At 35.4% G+C, this 26,598-nt stretch overlaps 1 protein-coding gene across 4 annotated transcripts in view; it reads left to right on the forward strand.

Moving 5' to 3' along the window:
• Positions 1-675: 675 nt before the first annotated feature.
• Positions 676-26,598, forward strand: part of LOC147396484 (5'-3' exonuclease family protein) — a 53,006-nt gene continuing 27,083 nt past the window's right edge. For 2 of the 4 annotated variants that reach the window (XM_086451014.1, XM_086451016.1), the window contains exons 1-6: positions 677-1,118; positions 4,756-4,976; positions 6,563-6,794; positions 9,977-10,056; positions 12,028-12,066; positions 12,417-12,435. In XM_086451014.1, coding sequence (XP_086307140.1) covers positions 4,809-4,976; positions 6,563-6,794; positions 9,977-10,056; positions 12,028-12,066; positions 12,417-12,435 — 538 coding nt within the window. In that variant the 5' untranslated portion in view covers positions 677-1,118; positions 4,756-4,808. Of the gene's footprint in view, positions 1,119-1,215; positions 1,523-4,755; positions 4,977-6,562; positions 6,795-9,976; positions 10,057-12,027; positions 12,067-12,416; positions 12,436-26,598 lie in introns of those variants that run through there. The other 2 variants (XM_086451012.1, XM_086451013.1) reach the window with 2 other exon arrangements.

Here is a 26,598-nt window from a genome sequence, read left to right on the forward strand (position 1 = left end):
TTTTTTCTGATATCCAATCCGATCCGATAAATATTTGAACCGTCGTGTTAGATCCTTCTCAATCCAACGGTTGTGATGTCAAGGAAAAAAATGTCACACCCACGTTTATTAAATGCACACCAATTCACATTGTCACTATTAAATTCCATCACTATTCCCAAATCTATAAGAAAATGACAGAACCATCAAATTGGATAAGAAAATAACAAATTGTGAACTACGTTTTGACTGGTTGATTATTTGGATGAGCTTCAATCATTGTCTATTTCCCACTATAATTGGACTTTACTGCAAAACGTTTTTTAAAATTTTAAAAGATAATATTTATTTAATCTCTTTAAAAGCATTTCAATGTATCTTATTTTATATTTTTTTATTTTAAAAAAATAGAAAAAAAAATCTAGGAAGTAAGTATTTCAAATTGCTGTTTCATTTCTATTTGTTGTCAAGCTAGTGAACAGTCTCTAAAAAAGTAAAAGACTTTTAAGTAAAATAGAAGGAAAAATTACTTACCTTTTAAAATCATGAGCTCAAATGATCAAAATTAACATTTCAATTGTTGATCTCGATGTTTCATGTTGAAACATTGATGATTGTTCAATGTCAATGATTAGACAAAAGTTGGTGTGGCAATATAACTTTATTTGTTAACTCGGTTTCTAATACACAATTTTTCTGTGGCCGTGGGAGAACATTGCTGTCTTTAGGGTCTCTAGTTCGATTCAGATTCAGAGAGGTGTGTGGGTGAGTTCTGTGGGTGCTGTCGAGAGCTCAAAGGTGAGTTGAGTGCAATGAAGGTGGGTTCCATGGGTGAGTCGTGAGTGAGAGAGGGTGTTGAGAGAGTTGGCCATTAATGGATGGCTGCGGTGCTGCTGTGCAACTGAGCGATTATTTGGTGTTAAAGGAGACGAGATGATGAAGGTTTGTGAGTGATGGGTGAGAAGACAAGGATGTTTGTGTGTTAATGGTGAATATGAGTGAATGAGGGAGATGAAGGTGTTGGGACGAAGAGCCGTGTGAGTGAGTTTGGGTTCGATGAGCTGTTGGAGAAGATGACAATGGTGTTGAGACCAAAGGTTTGTGGGTGAGTGAGCATTGAAATCGATTGGTGAATGGAGGTAAATTTCTGTCTTACTCTTCTTTCTCTTTTCTCTCTTTTTTTTTTTTTTCCTCTTTTACTTCTAGAATCTCTGAAAATTTTCGATGATAAAACACGAACATTGAAAAAAAAAAGTTGCTTACTTGAGAGAGTTGCAGAGATGAATTCTTGATTGTAAGATGATGAGAGAGAGAGAGAGAGAGAGAGAGATGACGCCAAGTTGTTCACTCTGTTTTTGCGGAACCGTGTGATTTTGCGGAGGCTCGTTGAAGTGTTGGTAGTCGAGAGAATCGACTGATTTTGAGGAAGGAATCGGCAATTAAAAAGAGTTCCAATCCATCCCAAACACTGAAGTTTCAAAAAATCGAGCATGTTCGGATGAATTTAGCCCTCACACGGCTTTTCCAAACGCAGTATATAGTGGTATTTCCCCCCTCCGATACCGATTCATCTGAGTCATATTGTCTTAGATGAGATAAACCCTTTAACTTTAGGTTATAATTATTTATTAAGTCATGTTTATATGCAAATAATTATAGTTTTTTATTTTATTTGCCTCAAGATCTTATTTTTTATTATTATTTAGAGAATAGATATTGACATTGTAAGGAATACTTATTTTAATTAAAATTCAAAAATCCGGTTGGCTTGGTTGAGTTTTACTAACTGGATTGAGATTTTCAAAATATCGGCCAAGTCATATCGGTTGTCAAATGAGATGTGGTGGTGCAAGATGATTCACATCGAGCATCTCACTTATTCTTGAATGATATTGAAATGACTCGGACAAGATTTGAAACCAAGATGGCAGATCAAGGGGTTATAAACCTTCAACAGTTTTGTGGGATAATTATGTTATGGAATACCTGGCACCCATGGTACAAAATAAAGTATGGATTGTAGGCTAGTATGCTGTCTTAAATTTTGGAAAGGGAAATGATTGGCATTGGAGAGTGGGGTTTTAAGAATCATCTGAGATCGAGATGACTCACTGGATTCATCTAGTATCATTCATGAACAAAATGAGATGCGAAACTGAGATTTAATTCCGCTTTGTGATCTTTTTCTTATTGATAAATTTGGGGGTCCAACACAAAACCAACTGGGTGAGGTGGAGAAGAGAAAGGCCCGCTCTGATACCATGATAAATTTGGGGTCCAACTCAAACCCAAGTGGCAATGAGTGGAGAGGCCCAAAAGCTTATAAGGAGAGAGACAAGATAACAAGTGTCCGATGTGGGACTAAACTCCACACTTATTCTTATTTTTCTAGCTCATAGATCTGATGTTTGAGACCGAGGTAACTCGATATTGTTCGTGAACGAGATGCAAAACCATGCTGCAGAGGGAAATACATTTTTGGGTTTATGCAGTCTTAGTTGGTATCTAGTCCTTAAACATGCGAAAATAAGTTTTTTTTTTTGATAAGTAAATAACACATTTGAAAATGTATCAAAACTATATTGAAATCACTTAACAAATTATTTTTTTTTCACAAAATCAATCCACATATTCCTCACATGTATGATTGTGTTCCATATACCTTTTTTTTTTTTTTCCAATAAGTATGTTCTATATACCCTCTTGCCTATTTAATTATTTTTTGTGTATGTTTAGTCATTTATAACCTATTCGTGAGATTTACCTTCATTTTGTAAAAAATGCATTTAGTGGTCGTTTGGTAACCATTATCATAATTGATCATGTGGTTGATAATAAATTATGAGCATCATATTCCATTATGGTGATTTTAGGGCATTCCATAATCTATGTATAATCAATTATTTGATAATCAAAAATTAAAAAAAAAGGTCAATTTTTCATAAACAAGAAAAACTTGTGTGAATAGTCATAAACATAAATTTCTCTCACCCCTCTCTTCCAACTAACTTTCTGGACTATCTTAGTATAAAAATAAATTAATTTGTTGGTAGACTGAATTATCTTTTTTAATATTGGCTCATTAAGTATTACGATTGTCTATATTCCCTTGCAATATTTTAAACTGTCACTATTTTTTATTTGGTTGGGGGAGAGGGGTAGAGAGGAAGATTAAAATCTTTTTATTCTCAATTAGATAATATCCACGAGTAGGGATCAAATTCAATGAATCCCACTTAAAACATTTTCCACCCAATCATCTTTTTGTATTTTTTTTATAAATAATAATTAGTGATTCTTTTGTGTACATACTGTCATATTTTTATAACTTCCAAGAGAACATGGACTTGTCTCCCTAACTAAGGGGTTTGTCAAGTGTCTCTGTCTTCCTAGACACATACCTTACTCTAATGAAGCAACTTCAATTTGAAAGGGATGAAATCTGCCAAACCATGTTTTTATTATTTATGTATCACCTTCCTCATCATTTTTGTTATTGAACCACATTTTCTCTTACCTCCCAAAAATTGGTTTTAGTGGTCTTTGTCTTCCTAGACACACACCTTACTCTAATCAAGTAACTTCAATTTGAAAGGGGTGAAATATACCAAACCATGTTTTATTAATTTATGTATCACCACCCTCATCATTTTTTATTATTTAACCACATTTTCTCTTACCTCCTAAAAATTGGTTTTGGTGGTCTCTGTCTTCCTAGACACATACCTTACTCTAATCAAGTAACTTCAATTTGAAAGGGATGAAATATACCATACCAGTTTTTATTAATTTAAGTATCACCACCCTCATCGTTTTTATTATTTAACCTCATTTTCTCTTACCTCCCAAAAATTGGTTTTAGTGATCGGTGGCCTCTTGTTCAATGGAACAAGAGGTCCAGATTACAAATGTTTAAATTTGTAGCACAAGTTAACATAGATGGGCTTAAAGGAACCAACCCATTGGCCTTGTGCCAATCTTGCATCCGAAGGACCTCACTAAGTTGTTTGGATCCTTAGATCCATAATTTATTAATTATGCAGCAGATCTACAATCATTGCCTCATGATGTCACAGCAAACCTTTATTATTAGATGGGTTAGACCTCTAATATTGCTTCCACTCCTTTTGTATAATAATGTGAAAGGATGTCAACATCCAATGATAAATGTTTTGCATGATACTATCTCCCAATGGAATGATTGATGTCCTGGGTCAGACCTATAGAAATGGTTGGTTAAAATGCGTTAAAACTATTGTCATATTTTGTTAGAATACAGCTGCAATCCCGAGTGAGTGTTAGTCTACTTTATGGTGGATCTGTTTATCCTGAATTTAGAAATGAGATAGTGCGGTAATCATGTTTATTTTTTTGTTTGGTTTTCCTGTTTAGTTTTGAAAATTACTGTTAGAGGATGGCCACACCCACCCAATCACAATTTTTTTTTTTTGCATGATAATGTAATGATCGACATCTTGGGTCCAACCTAGAGAAATGGTTGATTCAACATTTGTTAAATGTATTGTGATAGAAATAACAGCTGCAACCCAAAATGAGTGTTGGTTTACTTTATGGTTGATCAGTTTATCCTAAATTTAGAAATGAGTTGGTGTGGTGATTATGTTTATTCTTTAGTTTGATTTTCCTATTTAGTTTGGAAAATTACTGTCAAATTTGTGAGTATGTTAGTGATGCATTATTGGAAGAAATTGTATATGTGCCTTGTGTGTACCTTTGTCCTGGTTACCATATTTAATAGTGAGTTCAAAATTTCAGGCAAATGTTATAACTTTTGAGGTATCGAGAGCTCAACCTTTACACGAAATGGTATGATTATGGCGTGCTATCGGCCCTTGCATCATCACATTAACTCCTTATGGAGGAGTCTTCACTCCTTAAAGAGGAGCATGCCAATAATTCAGAGAGTTGAGTACAACATGTTCTATGGCCAGCTAAAAAGTTTGTTTCTTCCGTGTTCATCCTTCGTGTCTAGAAAGGTATTATTCATTTATGTGTGATTCAGGCTGTCACATTTCATGGACTTAAATCCAGAGGGTTGTGCTCATGTTTTTCACTCGTATGACATATATAAAGAAACCTTACTAGAAGAAGTAGCATTTATCATTGTGAAAAAATTGCAATAGCAAAGATAATACATTCGCACAAAACACAAGGATTTCCGTGGTTTGGCAGTGTGCCTACGTCCACAGAACAGGACAAGAACAATCACTTCTTTCTCTCTTAAGTTTTACAGTCCTAGAGATCTCTATTAATATAACTGAGAGTTACCAAAACAAGTAAAACTCCCCAAAACAGAAACCCCCAAAAGTAGAAAACCCTTTTAAGAAAATATTACACGATTGCCCTTTCCATAGTCCTTAAAAAATTCGGAACGGGGCTTTGCCCCTGCACCCCTGGGAAGGGGTGCTGCACCCATCACCCTACCCGCCCGCAGCTTTGTGTAGCGCAACAGAATACAAGACATTTACATAAACATCATAATTTGACTAACCTTTCTCATCACTGCCCACTTTTTGTGCTGAAAAAATTGTGAAATGATAGTGTGATCCTGTGTGACAATTCCTCACTTCGCTAGGTTGATGTTGAAATGAGCTACTGTTTCAAGTCACTGCACCAATCTTCCATAGTGGTTCATTAAAAAATGAGGACATATTTACAATTAAATTTAAGAGGCACAATATGACCAATGAAATCAGAAAACTTCTCCACCAATGGATAAAGGTCTAGACTTGAGGATCTAGCTAATGGAAAGACGAAACTTGCAGAAGTAGAGCAACTCAAGGAAACTACCATGCAACTGGTGTGATGGGGTAAAAATCTTTTGATCTGGGTGAGGATGCAATACAAGCATTTAGATTTGCTGAAGAACAAAGGAACGAGGAGACCGTGGAAGATTCAAACTGATTTTTCCCTTTTGGCCAAATAATTTAGGATTTTTGTGTTCTTTTCTTGTAATTTTAGAAATATTTAGATGGCCAGGAATTCTTTGATGGTTATTTTCTTATATTTATTTAGGATAATGCAGTGATGATTTTTGTAGAAATTTTTGTTAAGAGGATGGCAAGTCAAATTTAGAATAAATTGCTGGATAATTGAAGTGGCGAGGTTTCTTATTAAAAATGATGCGGTTAAGTTTCTCAAGATGAGTCTTACTCATTTCATCCTTTGTTTCTTATAACATTCGAGCCATGAAGTTCCGAATATTATCCTTGAATGTATTGAGCAATTTAATAGAGAAGTAAAGATTGTGAATGCCAACACTATGCTTCAAGTAGGTGATGGCATTGACAGCATTCATGGTCTTTTTCATGCCACAAATAACATGTAGTCTGCAATTGTGATTTCCTCCTTTGTTATCAACCAACATATGTGCACATGGACGATTTGACCGACCATACTCCTGCCCTGACATTTGCACACTTAGATGCTACTTCAATACAGAACATTTATACTTGTACCACCCTTTATATGTAGAGGAATGCTAGGACATGTTGAGCAGGTTACGCCATATTCTTGAAATTATTTTTTGATTTACACGTTTAACTTGGTGCTTATCTATCAGGGTTACTCTAAACTATCTAGTGGTTCAGAGTTGGATTCTTCTGGAATTCTTCATGCAACTTCTCATAGTAATCCAGGGATGTCTCCTCAAGTTGAGCAAACAATGCTTCAAGACATGGTAGTTGACTTACCCAAGTGTAACGAAGAAGATGTGAAACTTAATTCTTTGAATGGTCGAGTAATGCTAATTGATGGTACATCGGTCATATACAGAGCTTATTACAGGCTTCTAGGTATGTTATAATACCTTTCATTAGTATGTTTGATACTAAGCAGTAGTCTCTTTTGAGTTACTTGTATTTGTCTAATCACTTTCATATCTTTGGTGAACTGTTTTGCATGATGTGGTTATTAGACATTGGGCTTGATTGTTTGTTTTTGTCCATGGTGTTTCTACTCTTGTACAGATTTACTTTTGTCACTTCTTTGGCCAAAGATGAATGTAATAGATATTAAGGGAGATGTTGTGGACATGTATTAATAAATATTAATGAACGGTTGAATTGTCTTTGGCTATTTCCTTACTCATGTATATGCTTAAGCAGTGAAGTTAACATTGAGTTTGCAGTGATATAATCTACCTATTGGGGAGGGGAGGGTTTGATAGTTGCTGGAATGTTCCAACAAAGAGCTGTATTCCCTCATTTATATTGAGAAAAAAATATGAAAGTTTATCTACAAGTTATTAAGAAAAGCACTAAGCTACCCCTTATAAACAAATACAGTTGTATAAAAAGATCTCTAGTTTCACCCATCATCATTATTATTTTTTAGCAGTTCATCTTTTAATGTTTATAATTTGAGGGTAGTGGGTTGGTAAGTCTGTGAGTGTAATACCACATGCCTGAGGTCCCCCGCCCCCCCCCCCCCCCCCCCCCCCAAAAAAAAAAAAAAAAAAAAAAAAGGAAAGGAAAAGAAAAGAAAAGAAAGCAGGTCTGTGATGCAGGACTATGATTCCTAACATAAATGATGAATCTCAGATCAAGATCAAGAATAATTAACTAAAGCAATTAAAGTATAAAATAAATACTCATTCAACCATAAGACAATAAAAAAATCTAACGAGCAATTATACTAGATTCTCAGTTAATCACAATCCCAGAATGATAAATCTCTTAAAACACTGATTGAAGGGATGCCAATGGAAGAACGGCCTTCCACTAGCTTAGGTTTTCGATCAGTAGTTGAAATGGGGTCTCTTTATCCAATTAAAGGTTTCCAGACAAATCTAGGCTCAATTGGTTATTCAATAAAGGGATCTAATAATAATTGCCATTTGGGTCAAATCTGATTCATAAAGAAAATTTCCAGGAACAGTTTTCCACGCAAATCAAAATAAAAGGAATAAGTCTAGGGGAAAGGTTTAAGGGTGAGTTAGGTTTGGGGTTTGTAAGATTAGGCTTTAGGTTAAGGTTTGGTTGGATTGTAGGGTCTTGGGTTCGATTGGTTGGGATTTTTAAAGGATATGTTAAGTTCGGACCTGGTGTAAAGGGTTATAAATAGGTTCAGTTGGGTAGAACGGGTTGCAAGGACGGATTGTCTGGGCTGTACAATACTGTAGGGAGGGTCCGGCTGAGGTCTAATGGGCTGCAGGGAAATTTCAGCAAGAGTTGGGATGAGGATTAGGGGCCGCTGGTTAGGGCTGTTATAAAAGTAGAATGCAACAGGGTTTAAAGGTTAGGTAGGATTCGGCTAGGCTAAGGTTCCTGCAAGTGTAAAATACAATAAGGTTTAAAGGGTTTGGCAGGGTTTAAAATAGAAAAATGTTTGTAGTAATGTTAGGTTTAAAGGGTTTGTGTTTTTATACCTAAAATTTGATATATTTAGGTGACAATCACCACTCAATTTATTGAAATATTTCATGAAATGAATAGTTATTTCCACTGAAATATATACATAAAAAAACTGTCGGTTAAATTTCTTGCTGAAACTTGTTGAAATTGAAATATTTCGATATATTTCATGGAAATATGCTCAAATTTAATACTATTATTATTATTAGTGTTAGAGTTCTTATTAAATGTCGTGTGGGCCCAATACTTAAGCCCACACAGCCAACTACATGTTTTTAATATAAAAGAGAGACTGGACCCTATTGGGAGTGACCTACTCATTCTCCTCTCTATGTTCCTCCTTCTCTCCTACCCTAATCTTCTAACATGGTATTAGAGTATTTCTACCTTTAGATCTGCTTGATTTCTCTTATTTTCTTCCCTTTTCTTAATCCCTTTCTTTTCCCTTTTCAATCTGGTACTTCGAAATTGTTGTCAGGGGTAGATAAGTGTTGGGTATGAATTCAAATTGTTTCACGTGATGGTAGGCTTATACCTATTCATAATTATTTAGAAGGCAAGTCCAATTTAAGGTAATTTTCTCCCTATGGTTTACGATGGTGTCTCTGGCCATGTTGTCAGAATTCCATGGCGTTAAGATGGAGGCCTTTCCCCCCCAATTAGGAGTTTTTTTAATTCATGGAAGTGGTTCAAGGTATTATACCACTTCAGATGGTCTTGGCTATGATGTTTTGTTTGGTGAGGCATAGAGACATATTTTAGGGGTATGTATCATCAGTTGCCAAACCCCTACTTTAATCTTAGTAATAGAAATCTTTTTTTCACTGTCTGTCTTCTATAACACATAAAAAAGGTAAAACAACATATTGCTAGCTTGAATTGAATATAAAAAGAATTTAATATGCTTCATAAATTTGCATATTGATATTTTTCTAATGTGTCATTCCTTCCTTATTATGAGATCTTGTTCTGTTAGCTTTGTCAGACATTGAATGAGACGAGATTTTAAACCCTTTTTATGGAGCTAGGCTTTTGTTTATCTTTATCATTATTTTTGTTCGTTTTTTTTGGGTCATATTCTTGAGGAGGAATGCTTTCCTTGTGTACTTGTTTATTCTCTTATAATTCCTTATTTTATTTTTTGTATTACACACAAAACATAGGTAATACCAAGAAACCCACAATCGAGATGACCAACCGAAGGCAGTAACAAGGAAAAAGATGACAACTAGAGTAGAAAAAAGAAATGCTGTAGTTCTATTTAATAGAACAGTTGCACCTTGTCGATCCAAAAAAAGTCTTTTTCAGTGATGGGTCTACAAATTTTTATGGATATTTTATTTCTTTGCTGCATTACTCGGGGATGATTTTCTGATAGCATATTATTGAATCCTATTTTGATTTCCTTCTTCATTCATTCCCTCTTGCATGTTAGCCGCAATAATCTTTATAATATGAAACTGTTTTTTTGTTGGATATTTGACAGAATGGTTTTTATTTCAGTTTTGTTTGGCTGGAATATAATCTAGTTACTCTTATCTATTTGCTTTCCATTGTTCTCAGTAACATTTTTGATTACTTACCATTTGATTTTTTCCCTATGTTTTTGTCACCAAGAGAAGCCAAACTGCACCATGGTCATCTATCGCATGCTGATGGCAATGGAGATTGGGTTTTAACTATATTTTCAGCTTTGTCCCTTGTAAGTGTTGCATTTATTTGTATAATAGTAGGTTAAAGGTGCCACCTTGATGAGATGGTAAAATCATAGATCTGGGATCAAAACCCCCTCCTACACACATGAACCTATCAAAAAAGTATCTTTATGATTGTCATGTGCCTTTTTTTTTTAAACCATTTTTCTAATGCATAGCTCTGAATTTATGATGAAATGATTCATATATCTTACATGTAAATGTAAACTTCTTTGGAAGCTCTAGAATAATTTTGGTATTTCAACTTTTTAAGGGTTCCCAAATTGCATAGATAATAGATGTAGCTTACAACTCCAATTTCATACTAAGGATCTTGGCAAATTGCGTTATTTTTTGGGGATTGAAGTTGCCAGGTCTAGTTGAGAGGAATTAACTTGTCTCAACGTAAGTATGTTCTTGATTTACTAAATGCGAAAGACGTGTTGGGTTGTAAGCCAGTAGGTGGTTGACAAAGGAGAGCTATTTGATGCTCCAGGTAGATAAATTAGGTTGGTTGGTTAACTTAACTACTTGACCATCATCGATCTTGATATCTCATTTGCAGTTAGCATGGTAAGTTAGTTTATGGAGGCACCTTGAGTTACACTAGGAAGCGGTTATTCAGGTGTTGCAATACGTAAAATGATCGCCAGGTCGTGGGTTATTGTATAGGTCCAGAGGTGATTTGGACTGAAAAAGGTTGCAATGATGCTGATTGAGCAGGTTCATGTTGGATAGGTGGTCTATGTCTAAGTACTGCACATTTTTGGGTGGCAACTGGTGTCTTGGAAATGTAAGAAACAGAGTGTGGTAGCAAGGTCAAGTGCAAAAGTAGAATACCGGGCAATAGCTCTTATTGCGGGTGAATTGACTTGATTAAAGAGTTTTCTTGGTGAATTGGGCTTGAAAGTGACCATTCCTATGAAGCTGCAGTGCATATTGCTTCGAGTTCCATGAAAATACATTGAGAGAAACTACATTTTATTAAAGATAAAGTGTTGAGTGGTCAAATTTGTACACCCTATGTAAGGTCTGAAAACCAAATGGCAGATGTCATGAAGGCACTTAGTTGTGGTAGTATGAATTTTATTTGTTCCAAGTTGGAGCTAGTTGATATTTATTCTCCCGCTTGACGGGGAGTGTTATGATGTATCATGGGGGTATTATGGTCATTTACCATCCCCCACATAATAAACCCTATTAATATAAATAGTAAGCATGCAGAAAAAAGTTAGTGGAATTTTCTGCACCCTGACCTATTCTCTCCCAATCTTTCTTATTTCTTTCTTTCTTTTATTAATATATTCTTCAATAACAGATAAATATACGTTGTCAATTTGCCTTTCCAACAAAGATACATTTGATTGAATGGCTAGCATTGGTTCATAAGCCAAATATTGTTATAAAACATCTTTAAGTCTGGTCACAGATTTGATGATTTAGATTGACAGGAACATGATCACTAGCATTGTACGAGCCTTTATTTTCATTAGTGTAATCGTGGTTCAAAATTCCGTAACTTCTAGAAATGTCTCAGCTGAGATGTCTTAGTCTAATTGGTGTCTGGAACAGAATAGTGGAGGAATATCTCTGTTTCTTTTGTTTTTGTCTCTGATTGTCTTGTTATGTATCGGTTGAGATGGTATTGGTTTCCCCCTGGATCAACACAATGCCTCAAGACGAGATTTGATACCTTGAGTATAGTAGTTTTGAAACTGTCCTGTCTTTAACAAAGTTAATAATGTTCACAATTGAGGTAATTTTTATCTTTAAGACAGTTATGAGTACATATTTTAGATTTTTTTTTATGTTATATTGTCTAATATTGTTTTTTCTACACTCACAAACGCAGATTGATCAAGATTTGTAACACCTTTTCTATATACTCTATATATAAGTTTCAATAAATTTTGCATTGTTCTAATTCATGTTTGAACTGATTAGGTTTTAGGCATTACTGACGTCCATTTCTGTTGCAGATTATTGATGTACTGGAATTCGTTCCTTCACATGTTGCGGTATGTTCTTTCACATTCATGCATTATAACTATAAGTTTTTAGTTGTCCACATAATGCATATTCAAGGGACTGGAACCCATCATTTGATGCCTCTCATTTATGGTATTTCTTAGCCATGGATCAAGCCAATTGAATGATTTAAAGTAGATCTAGCACCTTTTTTATGTAAATTCGGCACAAACATGTGTATTGGTTTCAGACTTGGATACAAGGCCTTAGATATTTCTTGATTTTGTTCCTTTCATATTCTCTCCAATTAAAATCATACTATATTATTCTTAATGTATTTTGTTATCTGCAATTCGGGAATCTGTAATGTTGGTTATTGATGGGCATCTTTCTGATGCAGGTGGTATTTGACCATGATGGTGAGATTTGCTTGTCGATGACTCCCTTCTTTTAGTACTTCCCTATTCTCTCTTAATTTTTATGCTATGATTTGAGTCTTTCAAAGTAATTGCACGGATGTAACAATCATTTGTTTTGACTATTGGTTTTAACCATTTCATTTCTAAGATTTCTTATGCCTTAAGGACCTGAACACATTGGGCTATCCACCCCCCCTCCCCCTTTTTTTTTCTTTTAGATTTCTAGTATGCCATTACATAAAGTAGGATGACACACACACACAAAAGGTTGATCAAGGCTTCAGAGAGTTTAGGTTATGTGCCTTAATTTCATTGAAAAAATGGCTGGGTTTGAGAATCTTGAATGCTCCTGGATTCCTTTATTTTGAGAACCCTAGTTTTCATGGCTTGATTGAATTCTAAGGGCTTTGGTCAGCAATGGTGCTGTGGTGAGTAATGAGGACATAAGTTGCACATCGGGAAATCTATGGGAAAAGGTCACACACAAGGAAACTTGGTGGTGGACTGATGATGTTCAAAATGTTATTGGAGAAGAAAAAATTTATCATAAGTCAAGGGAAATGACTGGAAAAAAATGAAGTGCCAACTTAGCTAAGTGGTAAGATGTATGGAGTGTTGTTCCCACGGCCTAGGTTCAAACTCCCTTGAACCCAACTTCATTTGGTAACCACTAACCCTATACCTATCAAAAAGAAAAAAAAAGTGTAGAAATGAATACAAAACTTGGAAAGCTATAAAAATGCTAAAAAGAAGCAAGGAGAGTGGTAATTTGAGCTAGACATGAGGCAAATGATGATCTATATATAGTAGGTTAGGAAATAAAGAGGGTGAGAAAGACGTCTATATGCGGTATGCATTAGAGGAAGAAAAGAAAGGAAACTTAAATATTTTGTATAAGAAAAAGTAACATGTAAATGTAGTACTTAATAGTTTCTCCATTTAATCGACTGTATAGCATTTAGTTAATGCAACATTATTATTTTCATTTCCATGTTTTCCATATAAAATACTATTGTTTTTCACTGCGTGCTCTCAAATACTTGCGCATGTATATAGCAGAATGTTGTTGATCTTCATTTCCACACCCCATATGGTTGTTTATTATATTTAGATGACTTAAATGAGACTCTTTTAATGCCTATTTTATCATTTTCCACAGTTAAAATATAAATTTCCTTAATATTTTCATCACTTTCACAACTTCTCCATCATTTCCAAAAAAATGTATTAATCTCCACATTGATCGGAATATTTCCATTTCCAACTAAACTAGACACTGGCGGAATGTTTAATTTTAACTTTCTAAATGAAGACTACAAGAGGCTTAGGACTAGGAGAAGATACGTGGAGACCAAAGTGCACATGTACTTCCCTTTAATTAGGATAATATATGTGAAAATAATGCTAGCAAAGATGAATAAAAGTAGTTCGTTAGGACCAAATGATATTTTGATAAAAATAAAAGTGCCAACAGGATATACTGTCGAGACAATCTTTCTACTTAAACAAATGATGGAGGTGTTCAGAGAAGGAAGAATCTTCACATGGGTTTTATTAACTTAAAGAAATCATATAACTAAGCACCTAGATGGTTAAAGGACATGTAAGAGAGAAGTGTGACCACTAAAAGAACAAACAAGGCGGAGTCAAATGAGTTTCCTTGTTACAATTAGTTTACATTAGGTATCAACTTTAAGTCTGTGTCTATTTAGTTGAATATATATCAAATAACTTTTCGTTTTTTAGTAGGTCGGTACATGTAATTTGGAGATGACATTGCGTTAGTTAATGAGTATATGGAGTTGTGTTCAATTGTAGAACTGACACTAGTAGAAAGCGATTTTAGTATTGACACTAAAAAATGAAGGGTCAATAATAATTCGTGGTCAGGAAATACCCCGAAGCAACCATATTTTTTTTAAATTTTGATTTGATTATTGATAAGGGTGGAGATATTGAGGTGAATGTTATCATATGATGAGAGCTAGACCATTAAAGTGGAGATGTGATTTTGGAGTACTATGAGGCTGACACAACCCAGTCAAACTAAAAGGACAATTCTATATGACTACAATAAGCCGACTATACTTTGCGAAGTGAATGTTGGGCAATTATTCATAGGTTGGGCATAGCGGAGATGTGGATGCTTGGAAAAACTATGAAAGATAAAAATTAGAAATAAATGCATTCTTGAAAATGTAGTAGTAGCTGAAAGGGAGATAATTAAGCTAAAAATGATTTAGTTTGTCATGTGCAATGAAGGACGGTTATGACCCTGTTAGAAGGCATATGCAAGTTGAAAGTTCTAAATAGTGGAGAGAAAGACCGAAAAGAATGTGGATTGTGGTAGTAACTAAGGGATATGAACATATTATTTAAGAGAAGACATAAGCTTTAGACATATTGGATGGAGGAATAAGATCTGTTCAGTTGATCCCTCAGTTTTAGGATATGTCTTTGGTGCTGATGATGACTTGGTAGAGTTCAGGAATCCCTCTCTCCAAATGAAGATGATAAGATGAAATGGAAATGGAGCTCAAATAATGTTTTCTCTGATATTTTTATTGGGATATTGTTTTGGAACTTCAGATTTCCCGTTAAATTAGTGTGTGGATCTTCTATTCCATTTTAGGTGGCATTATTTGTGCGGATGGTGATGCTTGATAAATTTATTGCAATTAATCATTTGATGCGTGGGGGTATTATAATTGCTAACATTTGCATGCTTTGTTTGTTTAGCCCGAAGACTGCATTGGCTCATTCTCCATTGTTTCCTATTATAGGAACTGTGCAAGTTTTCTTTTCTCTCTGTGGAATGTGTTCTATGCTTCCTTAGAACCACTTCTAATTTGTTAAAGGGAGGTTTAGTGATATGTTTTCGTCTTAGAGGATTTTTTTTTTTTGAAGGCCCCTTTTGCTATGTGTTGGAAATTACAAAAGGAAAGAAATAAGCTCATCTTTGAGTGCAAAGTGTTTGTTTCACCCCAAATTCTAGATACTTGTGACCCGACTTCCATGGCCTGATTTGCGGTTCGAAACTCATGGGTGAAAATAAAAAAGGATATTTTCTAGCTCTTATTTTCTGATTTGACATTCCTATATAAGATCTTAATCCGAACCTCAAGATCCGTAAATCGGCCTATGACCCATGACGCAGAGATTAAAGATAATAATGGAAATTAATTATTCAGAACCACACCTACCTTTACTTTCAAGACTTGACCTACCCTAACCTAATCAAACTTAGACGACCAAGTTTGAAGATCTATGATATAGGACATCTACTGTGGAGGCAATTTCAGTCACACCATATGATGGGGACATGTGTCGTAAAATAGCTAATCAAAAGGACGAGATCTAGCAATAGGAAGTGACCAAGCCACGTGTCTTGGGCAAGATGTGATATAACAGGGGAAAGCAGAAAGTATCTTTTTCCGGTGTCAGGGGGTAAAAGGCACGAGGTGGGTTAAAAAGTCTAAATTCGATCGTTAGATATCACCAATTCTGAGAAAGGGAAGAAAATTAACGACAATGTACCGAGGAAAGTTGATAAGGTCGCCAATTCTGTTTGTTTGATCTAGACCGAGTTGAAAATTGGGGATTATAAGTGTACACCTAGATATCGTAGTGGAAGCTAAAAAAGCAAAGGTAGGGTCGAAGCTTGACCTATGTGCGAGCTCGGTGGATCTCTTTTCGTTCATAGACCTATCATGTCAATCAGTAGGTAGCCTGGGTTGAGAGCCTCTACGTTAATAAAATGAAAAATTAAATGTGATACGCACTCTTCCCCATATAAATTTTGTCATTTAATGCAATATCTAAGGGCACTTATCACAGTAAGAATGAGTGAGATTTCTCTTGACTCACCTACCCCCAAGCAGTGAAATCCGACTAACTCTGCATTAATGAGGCCGAGACATTGCAAATCAAATTGGATGGAAGCATCAATAAAGATGTGACACGATTTCCAAGAAGTTAGCCATTTTCCATCCAATCTGAGCAAGCCGTGTGGTAACGTCTGTCCAGGGAAGTGGGCCTATAAAGCAACATGAAGAAGAAAGGGTTGAGAGAATTAAGAAAAAGATAGAGGAAAGAGGGAAGAAAAAGAGGAACTCTAGGCAACTTTCTACTGTTCATCTTCTCCCCATCTCAAGATTTGTTATCTTTTCTTAAGTATATATTAGTACTAACAAAATCATTAGAGGATCATTGGCAGGCATCACACCGGGGTCTCAACCATTTTTTCGGCCTTTTTCACTCACTGGAATCAAGGAGGATTTGATGAATGACATCTTGATTGAGATTATCAGCACCATCTACATCAAGGTACATCTCGAGGAGTTGAAGGGTCTAAAAACATCTCCACATCTATCTTTCTAATTATAGTGTCTTGAGTAGTTTCTTAATTTTAACAGGATAAGTTTCTAGTTTCTAATTCTAAAAAGATTTATTTCTCTTTCTAGTTCTATTAAGATTTAGGATTTCTATTTTCTAGTTCTAGGAAGATTTCTATTTCATTCTTTGTTAGTTTCTAATTTGTTTAGTTATTATTTATTTTAAATTCGTTTTTATTCTTTAGGCTATAATTATAAGTGTTTAGAAGTGTCCAAATTGAGTTGTAATAGGTTTAGATAGTTGCTATTATGTTATAGATAGGTTAGGAAAGTTACTTTTTAGTATTTTATAATGTTTCTAAGTTGTTATAATGAAGTTATCTATATAAAGAGCTTCAAAAAAATTCGATTCAATTCAAACGTATCAATTAATTTCTCTTTTTTCTTTTAGTTACTTTCTATATCTTATGCTCTATTTTCTTCCAAGCTATTATTTGCTTATCAATTGAATCTATGTATTCAAATTGATTTTGTGTTCCATTGAACACAAACTCTCAATTTCCTTCAAATCTATTGATTCACACGCTTTTGCTACGTCAACTTAGGATTACACTAAAAATAATGACCAATTTTCTTTGAAAAATCATAATCTACCAATTTAACTCCGAATTAGGTGAACTTCTTATGCTAGGAAATCTAGACTACTTAAATTTTCTTAGAAAAATATCAAAACTTATTTATTTCCACTTTTAAACAGTATTATTTCCACTTTAATGGGATTGTGCCCATTGTGGTACATAACATAAATAAAAAAGACCCCCAACTCCACCCCTTGTAGTCTTAACGTGTTTTTGGGTAGAAAGAGAAACCTTTGGGCCCTAACTCCCTTTGCCTTATGTTGGACCATCTTGTGAGAAAGAAACCGGAGGGTCTTCCAAGGGGTGGAGATTAGTTGCCAAGATATGATTTTGGAGGTTTTGGGATTATTATTCTATTGGAGTAAAACTAGACCTGGAGTTTAAAGAGATGTTTTTTTGAGGGTTTTGTTTTTAGATGAGAGTCTCTGTGCTTAGAGTTGTGTTGTAATCTTTGTTTTTCTGGTATGTTAGGTGGTTATCTCAATTCTTATCGAAACTACACTCTCTTTATATGTCTAGAAACTATATGAAATGCTGATTTATGGACCTTGGCTTGTTAATTTTTTTTTGGATAAGTTTTTTCTTCACACCACATTCTTTCCCTTTTCAAGATTTTTAACTATATTACTTTATCATGAAATTCATCTCATTCATTACTTATGTTGAACATGATGCTCAACAAAGCATAACATCGCGATTCATTCATTTTCTAGTACTAAATACTCACATTCTCATTATTTCATATCTATTAATACATTAAAATACATCTTAATGATTAAACCTTACATGGTCATACTAACACTATTTATTAAATGGATTGATCACCTACCTGGAAATTTTTGATGCGGATCCTCCTAGCTTTAAGCTCCAACCTTTGGTCCTCCTTGTTTTTCCTCTTCAAGGTTACAAGGTGGAGCTTTAATGGGGACCTTTAATGGTGATTTAAAAACAATAGAGGCTTTAAAGGTGTTTTTCCTTCTATTTTTCTCTAGGAATAAGATGAGGTATGATGCTAAAATTGAAGAACCAAGAATGCATTTAGGGTATGTTTGATTGCACATGGAAAATAGGGTGGAAAATCAATTTCCATGGAAAATGACATTTTTCATGTGTTTGATTGCATTTTTCCATAGAAATTGATTTTCCATGGAAATTGATTTTCCATCCCACTCAAAAGGTCCACCAAAACATGGATTTCATTTTCCTACCCATACGGGTGGGAAAGTGAAATCAACCCATATTTTCAATCCCCAAAATATCATCATCGTCTTCCCCACTCATATCTTCTTCTTCCCTATCACCACCACCACCACCACCACCACTATCACACTAATCTCGTCGTCGCCATCTCCATCGCCGTCATTACCATCTCCGGCCACCTTCTCTCTCTCTCTTTGTCTTCTTCTTCTTCTCTTTTCTTCATCTTCGTTGCCACTACCATCACTTTCTCCCCTCTTCTTCCTCACTTTCTTCTGCCGCCACCACTACCACGTCCTCCCCCCTCCCTCTTATCATTTCCCAAGCTTCTTCTTCTCCATCCTAAGCCTCTCCCTTTCCTCTCATTTTCTTTCTCCTCCTCCTCTCATTCTTCTTCTTTTTCTTCCTTAGATTTTTTTTTTCCATGATTTTATTCAAGTAAAATCAAACAATGGAATTTGATTTTCCAACCCTACCTATTTTCCACCATTATTTTTTCATGGATTTCAAATTTCATGGAAAGTCATTTTCCATGCAATCAAACATACCCGTAATGGAGTCTCAATTTCTCCCCACAATTTTTGTGGGACTGCTTCCTCTTTCAACATTTTTAGAATATGGGTGCTAGATGGCAACTCCCCATTATCTTTGATTAGATTTACCTCCTCTAATTTCTCTCATTTTCAAAAGTTGTTTGAATTAATTCATCTCTTTCAAGCATTCAATAGTTAGGGTTTCTACAGAATCCTTATGTTCTCTAATCATAAATAAAAGACCCATTTACCCCTTCCAGGAATTGATCATGGGCTTCTTTTGCAAAAATTTCCAAAATACCCTTCTTTTAACCCTTCCACGTTTTTGTTTTACTTGGGAGACCTTTTGTTCTCCCTAATTCCCCCCTTAAAGCCTCTCACATTGGCACACAATCTATATGGTTTTGGCTTCCAAAACCTAATTCCAAATTTGAAAAATTGCCCAAAAATATTTAGATAGTTATTTTCTAATGACATTAACTTTGCCTAAAAACCCTTAGTTATGATACCAATGACAAGGTTTGACCCTAATGTCAAGGGCTTCCACTTAGGCCCACTGCAACAAATTTCTGGTTGCTACAGTGTCCAACTTCGTTTTTCTGTATAAAGATAACACCCCCTAATCTTTGATGCTAGAACTTGCACCAAAGTGCTATTTGCACACCAATGTTGTCATTGGTCTCCATTGCACATGCCCAAGCCATCTCAGCTGGCTTCTCTTTGTTTTAACCTTAAAGGCCACCTCTTAGTTTTCCCCACAAATGTGCATATTTTTTTATTTTTTTCCTTTCCAGATAGAAATATATTCTAATTTTAATTTCGTTTTTATGACTTGGAGTTGACAGGGAATAATTGGTTGAATCATTGCAAATTTTGGTTGAGCCACTATTGACTTGAATTATATCCAAAGTTTTTAAAATTTGATTGTTAACTCAAGTTCCTTAGGGTTTGCATTTTTGATTTTTTGTTTTTAGGCAGAAATTTTGTTTTTCTTGTTAGTTTTTTCGCAAATCATCATAATATTAGTGTTTCTTTCTGTTTGTACCAAAACCTTTATTTGGGTGCCTATTTCAATGGATTAACTCCTTGATATCTATGCTACACTATGTTAGAAGGCGCGACACTCTTAAAAGAGAGTATATATTAATTGATGTATTGGGAAATACATATTTTTTTCCTTTATTTTTCTATTCTTTATGTACGAGCATTTATGTCGATTCACTTTTATCCTTTTAGTATAAATATCCTGGCTAGCTCTCATTGAGACTTGACTATTATTCTTTCATAATTCTTCTTGATATCAGAGCACTAGAGAACGCATCGACAGCCCCCTTGGGTTTTCTCTGATTTTTGTCTCTTGAGGAATCATTGCCATCTTCCTCTCTACTCCTCCCTTTTATCTCCTTAGATCTTTGAGATCTAAAGCCCTATAGAGAGCTTCATTAAAGTATTTTCCCTTCGGGGTGGGGTTTTTTTTTTTTTTTTGGGTTCATTGTCTCTTATTCGCATGATGCGATAGGTTTCTTTTGGGTTGGGGTATCTCTCCCTTATTTGGATGATTTCTTTTTGTCTTTTGATGATTGCACATTGCTATTGGAGTCGTGAGAAATCTCCCTTCAAGCCAAAGTTTTAGTTCTAGGTTGGCTATTTGTTTTTGTGACGGAAATCTCATTTTTTCTTATCTGTGGCTTTGGTAGAGAGCTATCCTCATAATATTCTAGAAGATTCTAGTTTTACAGCTATTGTGGGTTCAATTTTATGCCTTGTTTTTTCCCTTTGTTCTATATTTCTGGCGATCTATTGATGTATTAGATCTTCTCAGTAGGTTTTCTACTACTTTTTCTTTTTCTGCATTCTTTATTAGTTTTAGCACTTTAAGTGTATCTTGATTTGATCCTACACTGTTATTTTTTTTTGCTCAAGAATAGTATTTGATTCCTTATTCTCTTGGTTCGACGTCATATCTTACAAAAGATAATGGAGAAAAATTGATATAGCAACAATATATTAGTTTACTAGTGTTTTATTGGATGGTTGCAATTTTCAGTCTTGGTCTCGGTTTATGAGACTATTTGGGAAATAAAGGTAAATCTATATGGCTTTTGGGCACCGTAAAAAAACCACTTACTAATTTCAAATTTGAATAGTGGGATTCGATAATTTACTATCCTTGGAGGGTTTTTTAATTTCATGGAGTAGCATATATATACTATGTTTATATATTATGAGATTGTCTCATCTTTGTGGTCAGCTCTCACTCAGACATATGCCTATAATAGGAATGATTCAATAATTTATGAGCTTTATCGAGATATTCCCCAAGCTACTCAAAGTGTAGTCGATTATTTTGGATTTCTTCAATCTCAATGGGAGGAGTTTTTTCATTATGAGTCTATGGTTGAGTTGTCTGCTGAGGTAGCTGGGTATGTGGTTAAGAGGATTGTTCGATATTAGACATGCCGATTTCTCATGGGCCCACATTCTGAGTTTGAGGCACTACAAACCTAGATTATTAATAGCTCTCCTTTACCTTTCTTATTTGAGGCTTTTACGACTATTAAATTTGATAGTAACGAATGTCGTCATGTAGTTCTGTCTCAGACTCAGGCTCCTGGTATTCTTTCTACTCTAGTGAGAAATCAAATGACTCTAGCAGTCAATTCAGATTTTTCAGACTCTTGTGCTTAAGGATCTGGGAGTCTTGGCCGCAGAGGCTGTGGTCGATGGAGTGACCTTATTTGCAGTCACGTGGGAAGATTGGCTATAAGAAGGCTTAATGCTTTCAGTTTTATCCTCATTTGTTGATATCTACTGCTATTTCTTCTACGGGGTCTTCTGCTTCCCATGCTGCCGCTATGGATTCATCACCAGTTCTTACCAGTAACCCTCCCAGTCCTCTTGGATCCATTGATTTGTAGCAACTTCAAACCCAGATTGCCACCATTGTTCCTGATCAGATCCATGCTCATACTCAATCATTTTCTACTATGGCCTCAGTTACCACGTCTCCAGGACGTCCTCTACATTTCATGTCACCTAGTCGGGTCCTACTCCTGTGGCATGGGTTATTGATTTTAGTGCTTCTGATCACATAACCGGTGAGTCTAGCCACTTTATTTCATCTATTTTTCTTGTTACTCCTAGAGAGTTTAGCCTTGCTGATGGGTTTCTTACACCTATGCACAGCAAATGTACCATCCCTTTATCCTCTAATATTTCTCTTAACTTTTTGTCAGTAAGTAGTATTACTAAATCTCTAAATTGCTCAGTAACCTCTTCTATTCATTATATGTTTCAGAACTCGACTTCGAGGCGGATTTTTTGCAAGGGGTATGAACGAGATGGATTGTACCTGTCCGGATCTTCGTATATTGCCGCTCAGGCTTTTGTGTTACCTTCTTCTAGGAATCACACTTTTTCATCTCAATCTTTAGATTTGTGGCATGCTTATTTAGGACATGCTAATTTTCAACATTTATGTTCTTTATTTCCTGTTTTGAAAAATTCTTGTACTGGACATAAGTTTTAATGCTCTGTGTGTGGGCTTTCTAAGCACACACGTACTTCATATATTTCTCGCATGCATTGATTTAAGAAAATATTTGATTTAGTTCATTCTAATACGTCTGGGCCTTCCCCTGTTACTGCTTTTACTGGTCATCGATATTATGTTACCTCTTTAGATAACTATTCTCATTGTACTTTGGTCTATTTGATGCGTTTTCATTTTGAAGTGCTCCTTATTTTTGTTAATTTCCTTAAAATGATTCAGACACAATACAACATCATTGTAAAATCTCTTCGGCCAGATAATGGAGGAGAATATATTTCTGATAGGTTTCGTTCTCATCTTCATGAGTAGGGTATGCTTCATTAGTTGATTTGCCCCTATACTCCTGAGCAGAATGGGGTGGCGGAACGCAAGAATCATCACCTTATGAACATTGTCCGTTGTCTTCTTCGAGGAATGCATGTTCTTAAGCTATATTGGACATGACAGTCTTCATTACGGCATTTCTTCTTAATTGTGTTTCGAGTCGCACCTTAGGAGGATTGGTACCTCTTCATGTTCTTCACCCTGATAGCACTCTTTTTCCTATTACACCTAAAGTATTTGGATACACTTGTTTTGTTCAGGACCAGAGTCCTCGTCGCACGAAATTAGATGACAAAGTCGTTTGGTATGTTTTCTTATGATACTCAACTATGTCGAAAGGGTATCTGTATTATGATCTTGTTTCTCATCGTGTTATCCATTCTCTTGATGTCACCTTATAAAAAATGTTCCATATTTTTGTGCCTCATCTTCATTGTAAGACCCTTCTTCTACTCCTTCTCGTACAATGCTACCTTTTCCGGTTTTCTCTTCATCTTCATCAAAGCTCCAGGTTTACTCTCGTCGCTTTCGCCCCTCACCATCCTTACCAACCTCCTCTTTGGACTCAGGCATCTCATCTCCTATCCCTTTTATTTCTGACTCTGACTTACCTATTGCACTTCGCAAAGGATGGTGGAATTGTGTTACTAATCACCCTATTGCCCAGTTTGTTTCCTTTTAGGGCCTATCTCCTTATCAGGTCTACTTTGCTATCATTCGAGTTCCTCGTTATGTTTCAGAGGCTCTACGAGACCCACAGTGGACTACAACCATAACTACTGAGATGGATGCTTTACAGAAGAGTCATACATGGGAGCTTGTTCTTATTCTTTCTGAGGAGTGAATTGTTGGGTGCAAATGGATCTTCACTATTAAGTATCTTGCGGATGGCACCGTTGATCAATACAAAACCTGCCTAGCTGTTAAGGGATTTACGTAGTGTTTGATGAAGGATTTTGATGCTACATTTGCTCCTGTATCTAAGTTTACTACTGTTCGCTTACTTATTTCTCTGGTTGCATGTCATTCTTGACTTTTTTACCAACTAGATGTGAAGAATACTTTTTTAAATGATGATCTGACTGAGGTCATTTATATGGCCCCCCTCATGGGTTTCGCCTTCAGGGTGAGTATTTTGAGAACGTATGTTGCCTTCTTAAATTTCTGTATCGACTGAAGTAATCTCCGCAAGCCTGGTTTCAAGAGGTCATTTAATCTTTGGAATTCTCCAGATGCCATTCAGATTATACATGTTTTGTGCTATTATTTTAGTTGATATTATCTTTACTGGGGATGATGCCTAGTGGATTGATAGGGTAAAGATGATATTGGGTCGTGCTTTTGAAGTTAAGGATTTGGGTCCTCTTAAGTATTTCTTGGAGATAAAAGTGGCCCGCTCTCGACGTGGTATTTCGTTATCTCAATGCAAATACACATTGGATCTTCTTTAAGACACTGTTATGCTTGGTTGTCGTCCTGCATCCTTTCCTATAGATCAAAATCATCGTCTTCATGCTGAATTTGGAAACCGTTCATCCGATCCTTCTTATCAGAGGTCGTGGGCCATGTAATTTATCTGACTAACACTAAACCAGATTTGATTTTTGCAGTTCATGTGGTCAGTCAGTTTATGCATACTTCGCGCACTTTTCATCTTGATGTTGTTTATCACATTCTTCGTTACTTGAAGTCACATTATGATCTTGGTCTTTTTTATTTGTCCACTGCTCAACCCCATTTGTTCTGTTTCACTGATGTTGATTATGCTGGTTCTATTACGTATGGAATATCTACATCTGATTTTTGAACTTTCCATAGTTGTAATTTGATTTTGTGAAAAAGCAAGAAAGAAGGTGGGGTTTCTCGCTCTTCTGCTAAAGTTGAGTACCGAGCTATGGCCCTTGGTACGTGTGAGCTTTTTTGGTTTCGATCTTTGCTGACGGACGTGTTTTGATTCTTCCACCTTGTTCTGAGACATCAAGTCTGTTATTATGCTTGCTTCTGATTTTATCCTTCACGAGAGAACCAAGACTATAGAGGCTGAAGTTCACTTTCGTAAGGAGAAAGTTCGATCTGGTGCTATTCAGACAATACTCATATCTTCTTCAGACCAACTTGCCAACATGCTTACAAAGTCTATTAGTTTTTCTATTACTAACTCTCATATTGTCAAGATGGGCTTAGTTGATACATTTGCATCAGTTTGAGGGAGAGTATTGGGACATATGTTTATTTTTCTTTATTTTTATGTTCTTTATGTAAGGGCATTTATTTCCATTTGCTTTTTGATTTTGTTTCTTTTTTTTTATTCAATAAATTTTATTTATATAAATTATACTATAACATCTATAATTTTTTGGATGATTTAGATGTACCCCTCCACGATTTGGTTAATGTTTAAGATGCCTCCCTATGTTTTCAAACTATGGATCAGCCCCCTTGTCCTTGGTCTTTTCTATGGATCAATGAAAAATGAATGCCCTCTCTTCAACCTGTAACCTAAAATCCTTGGTTTTTCTTCCCAAGAGCTTTCATCTTCAACCTCTAGATAAATTTTTTTACCTTAATTTTGGACCTTAAGTTTCTCTCTTTTTCAACCTTAAAACTTGTAGAACAAGATAGTATTTTTGAAGAAGATGATGGGATTTTGGATTGGAAAATCAAGGGTTTTCTTCAAGGGATTAAGGTATGTTTGAAAAACAATGGGTTGAAGATGAGGTTCAATAGATTAAAAATAGTCCTCCATAGAAATTGAAGAGCTTGGAGATTACTGGTTGGAAAATAAAATCAAGGATTTTGATTACAGATGAAGACTAGGGCATTTATGTCATTTTCATCAGTCCATTAGAGAAGACCAAGGTTGGAGCAGCTCATCCTCTCGTGGTCGTTGTTTAGATGCTTGTAAGACAGATCCAGATTATATGGGGAAAACAAAGCAAGGATGGGGGCTTAGTAAAAGCAGGTTCGGGGTTGGGGGGAGGGGGGGCATGGTGGCATCTCTAATATTAATGAAGATCACATTTTATTTTATTTTATGAGCAAGATGGTTAGTAATTAGTGGGTGAAGGTGAGTTTTGAATCCAGATCTTGTTATCAATACTTGGAAACTTATCAAGCCGGCACCCTCACAATTACTTTAATAGTTGTCGCCTGATTGCAATATGGGGAAACAATTTGAGCTCACATTCTCTTTGTTATGCATCAAACATTCACAATGGTGATGCAACTTCGATGCAATTTGTAAGAAGGCATTACCTTTTCTGCGTCATGTGCAAGGAGACTAGAGAATACATTTATCATTTTCTTGTTCATTGTCTTTTAGCATCCTTCATTTGGTCTAAATGTTTCCAATCCTTCATTATAGAGTGGCTTCTTCCAAAATCTATAGAGGTTTTATTTGAAAATTAGTACTCATAAGATTTTAAAATTAATCGTAGATTCTTTTGGAATTTATTACCATTTGCAGAATTGGAAAGACTCGAGTACTAGGTACAAGGAAATTTGAGGGAAAGAAAAAGAATGTTCATGACAATACCATCAATATAATAGCCAATAGGTTCCTTTGGTCTAAAGGTTCCTAGGAG

The sequence above is a fragment of the Akebia trifoliata genome, chromosome 8 (assembly GCF_017979445.1).
Source record: "Akebia trifoliata isolate Shusen 1 chromosome 8, ASM1797944v1, whole genome shotgun sequence".
Lineage (NCBI taxonomy): Eukaryota > Viridiplantae > Streptophyta > Magnoliopsida > Ranunculales > Lardizabalaceae > Akebia > Akebia trifoliata.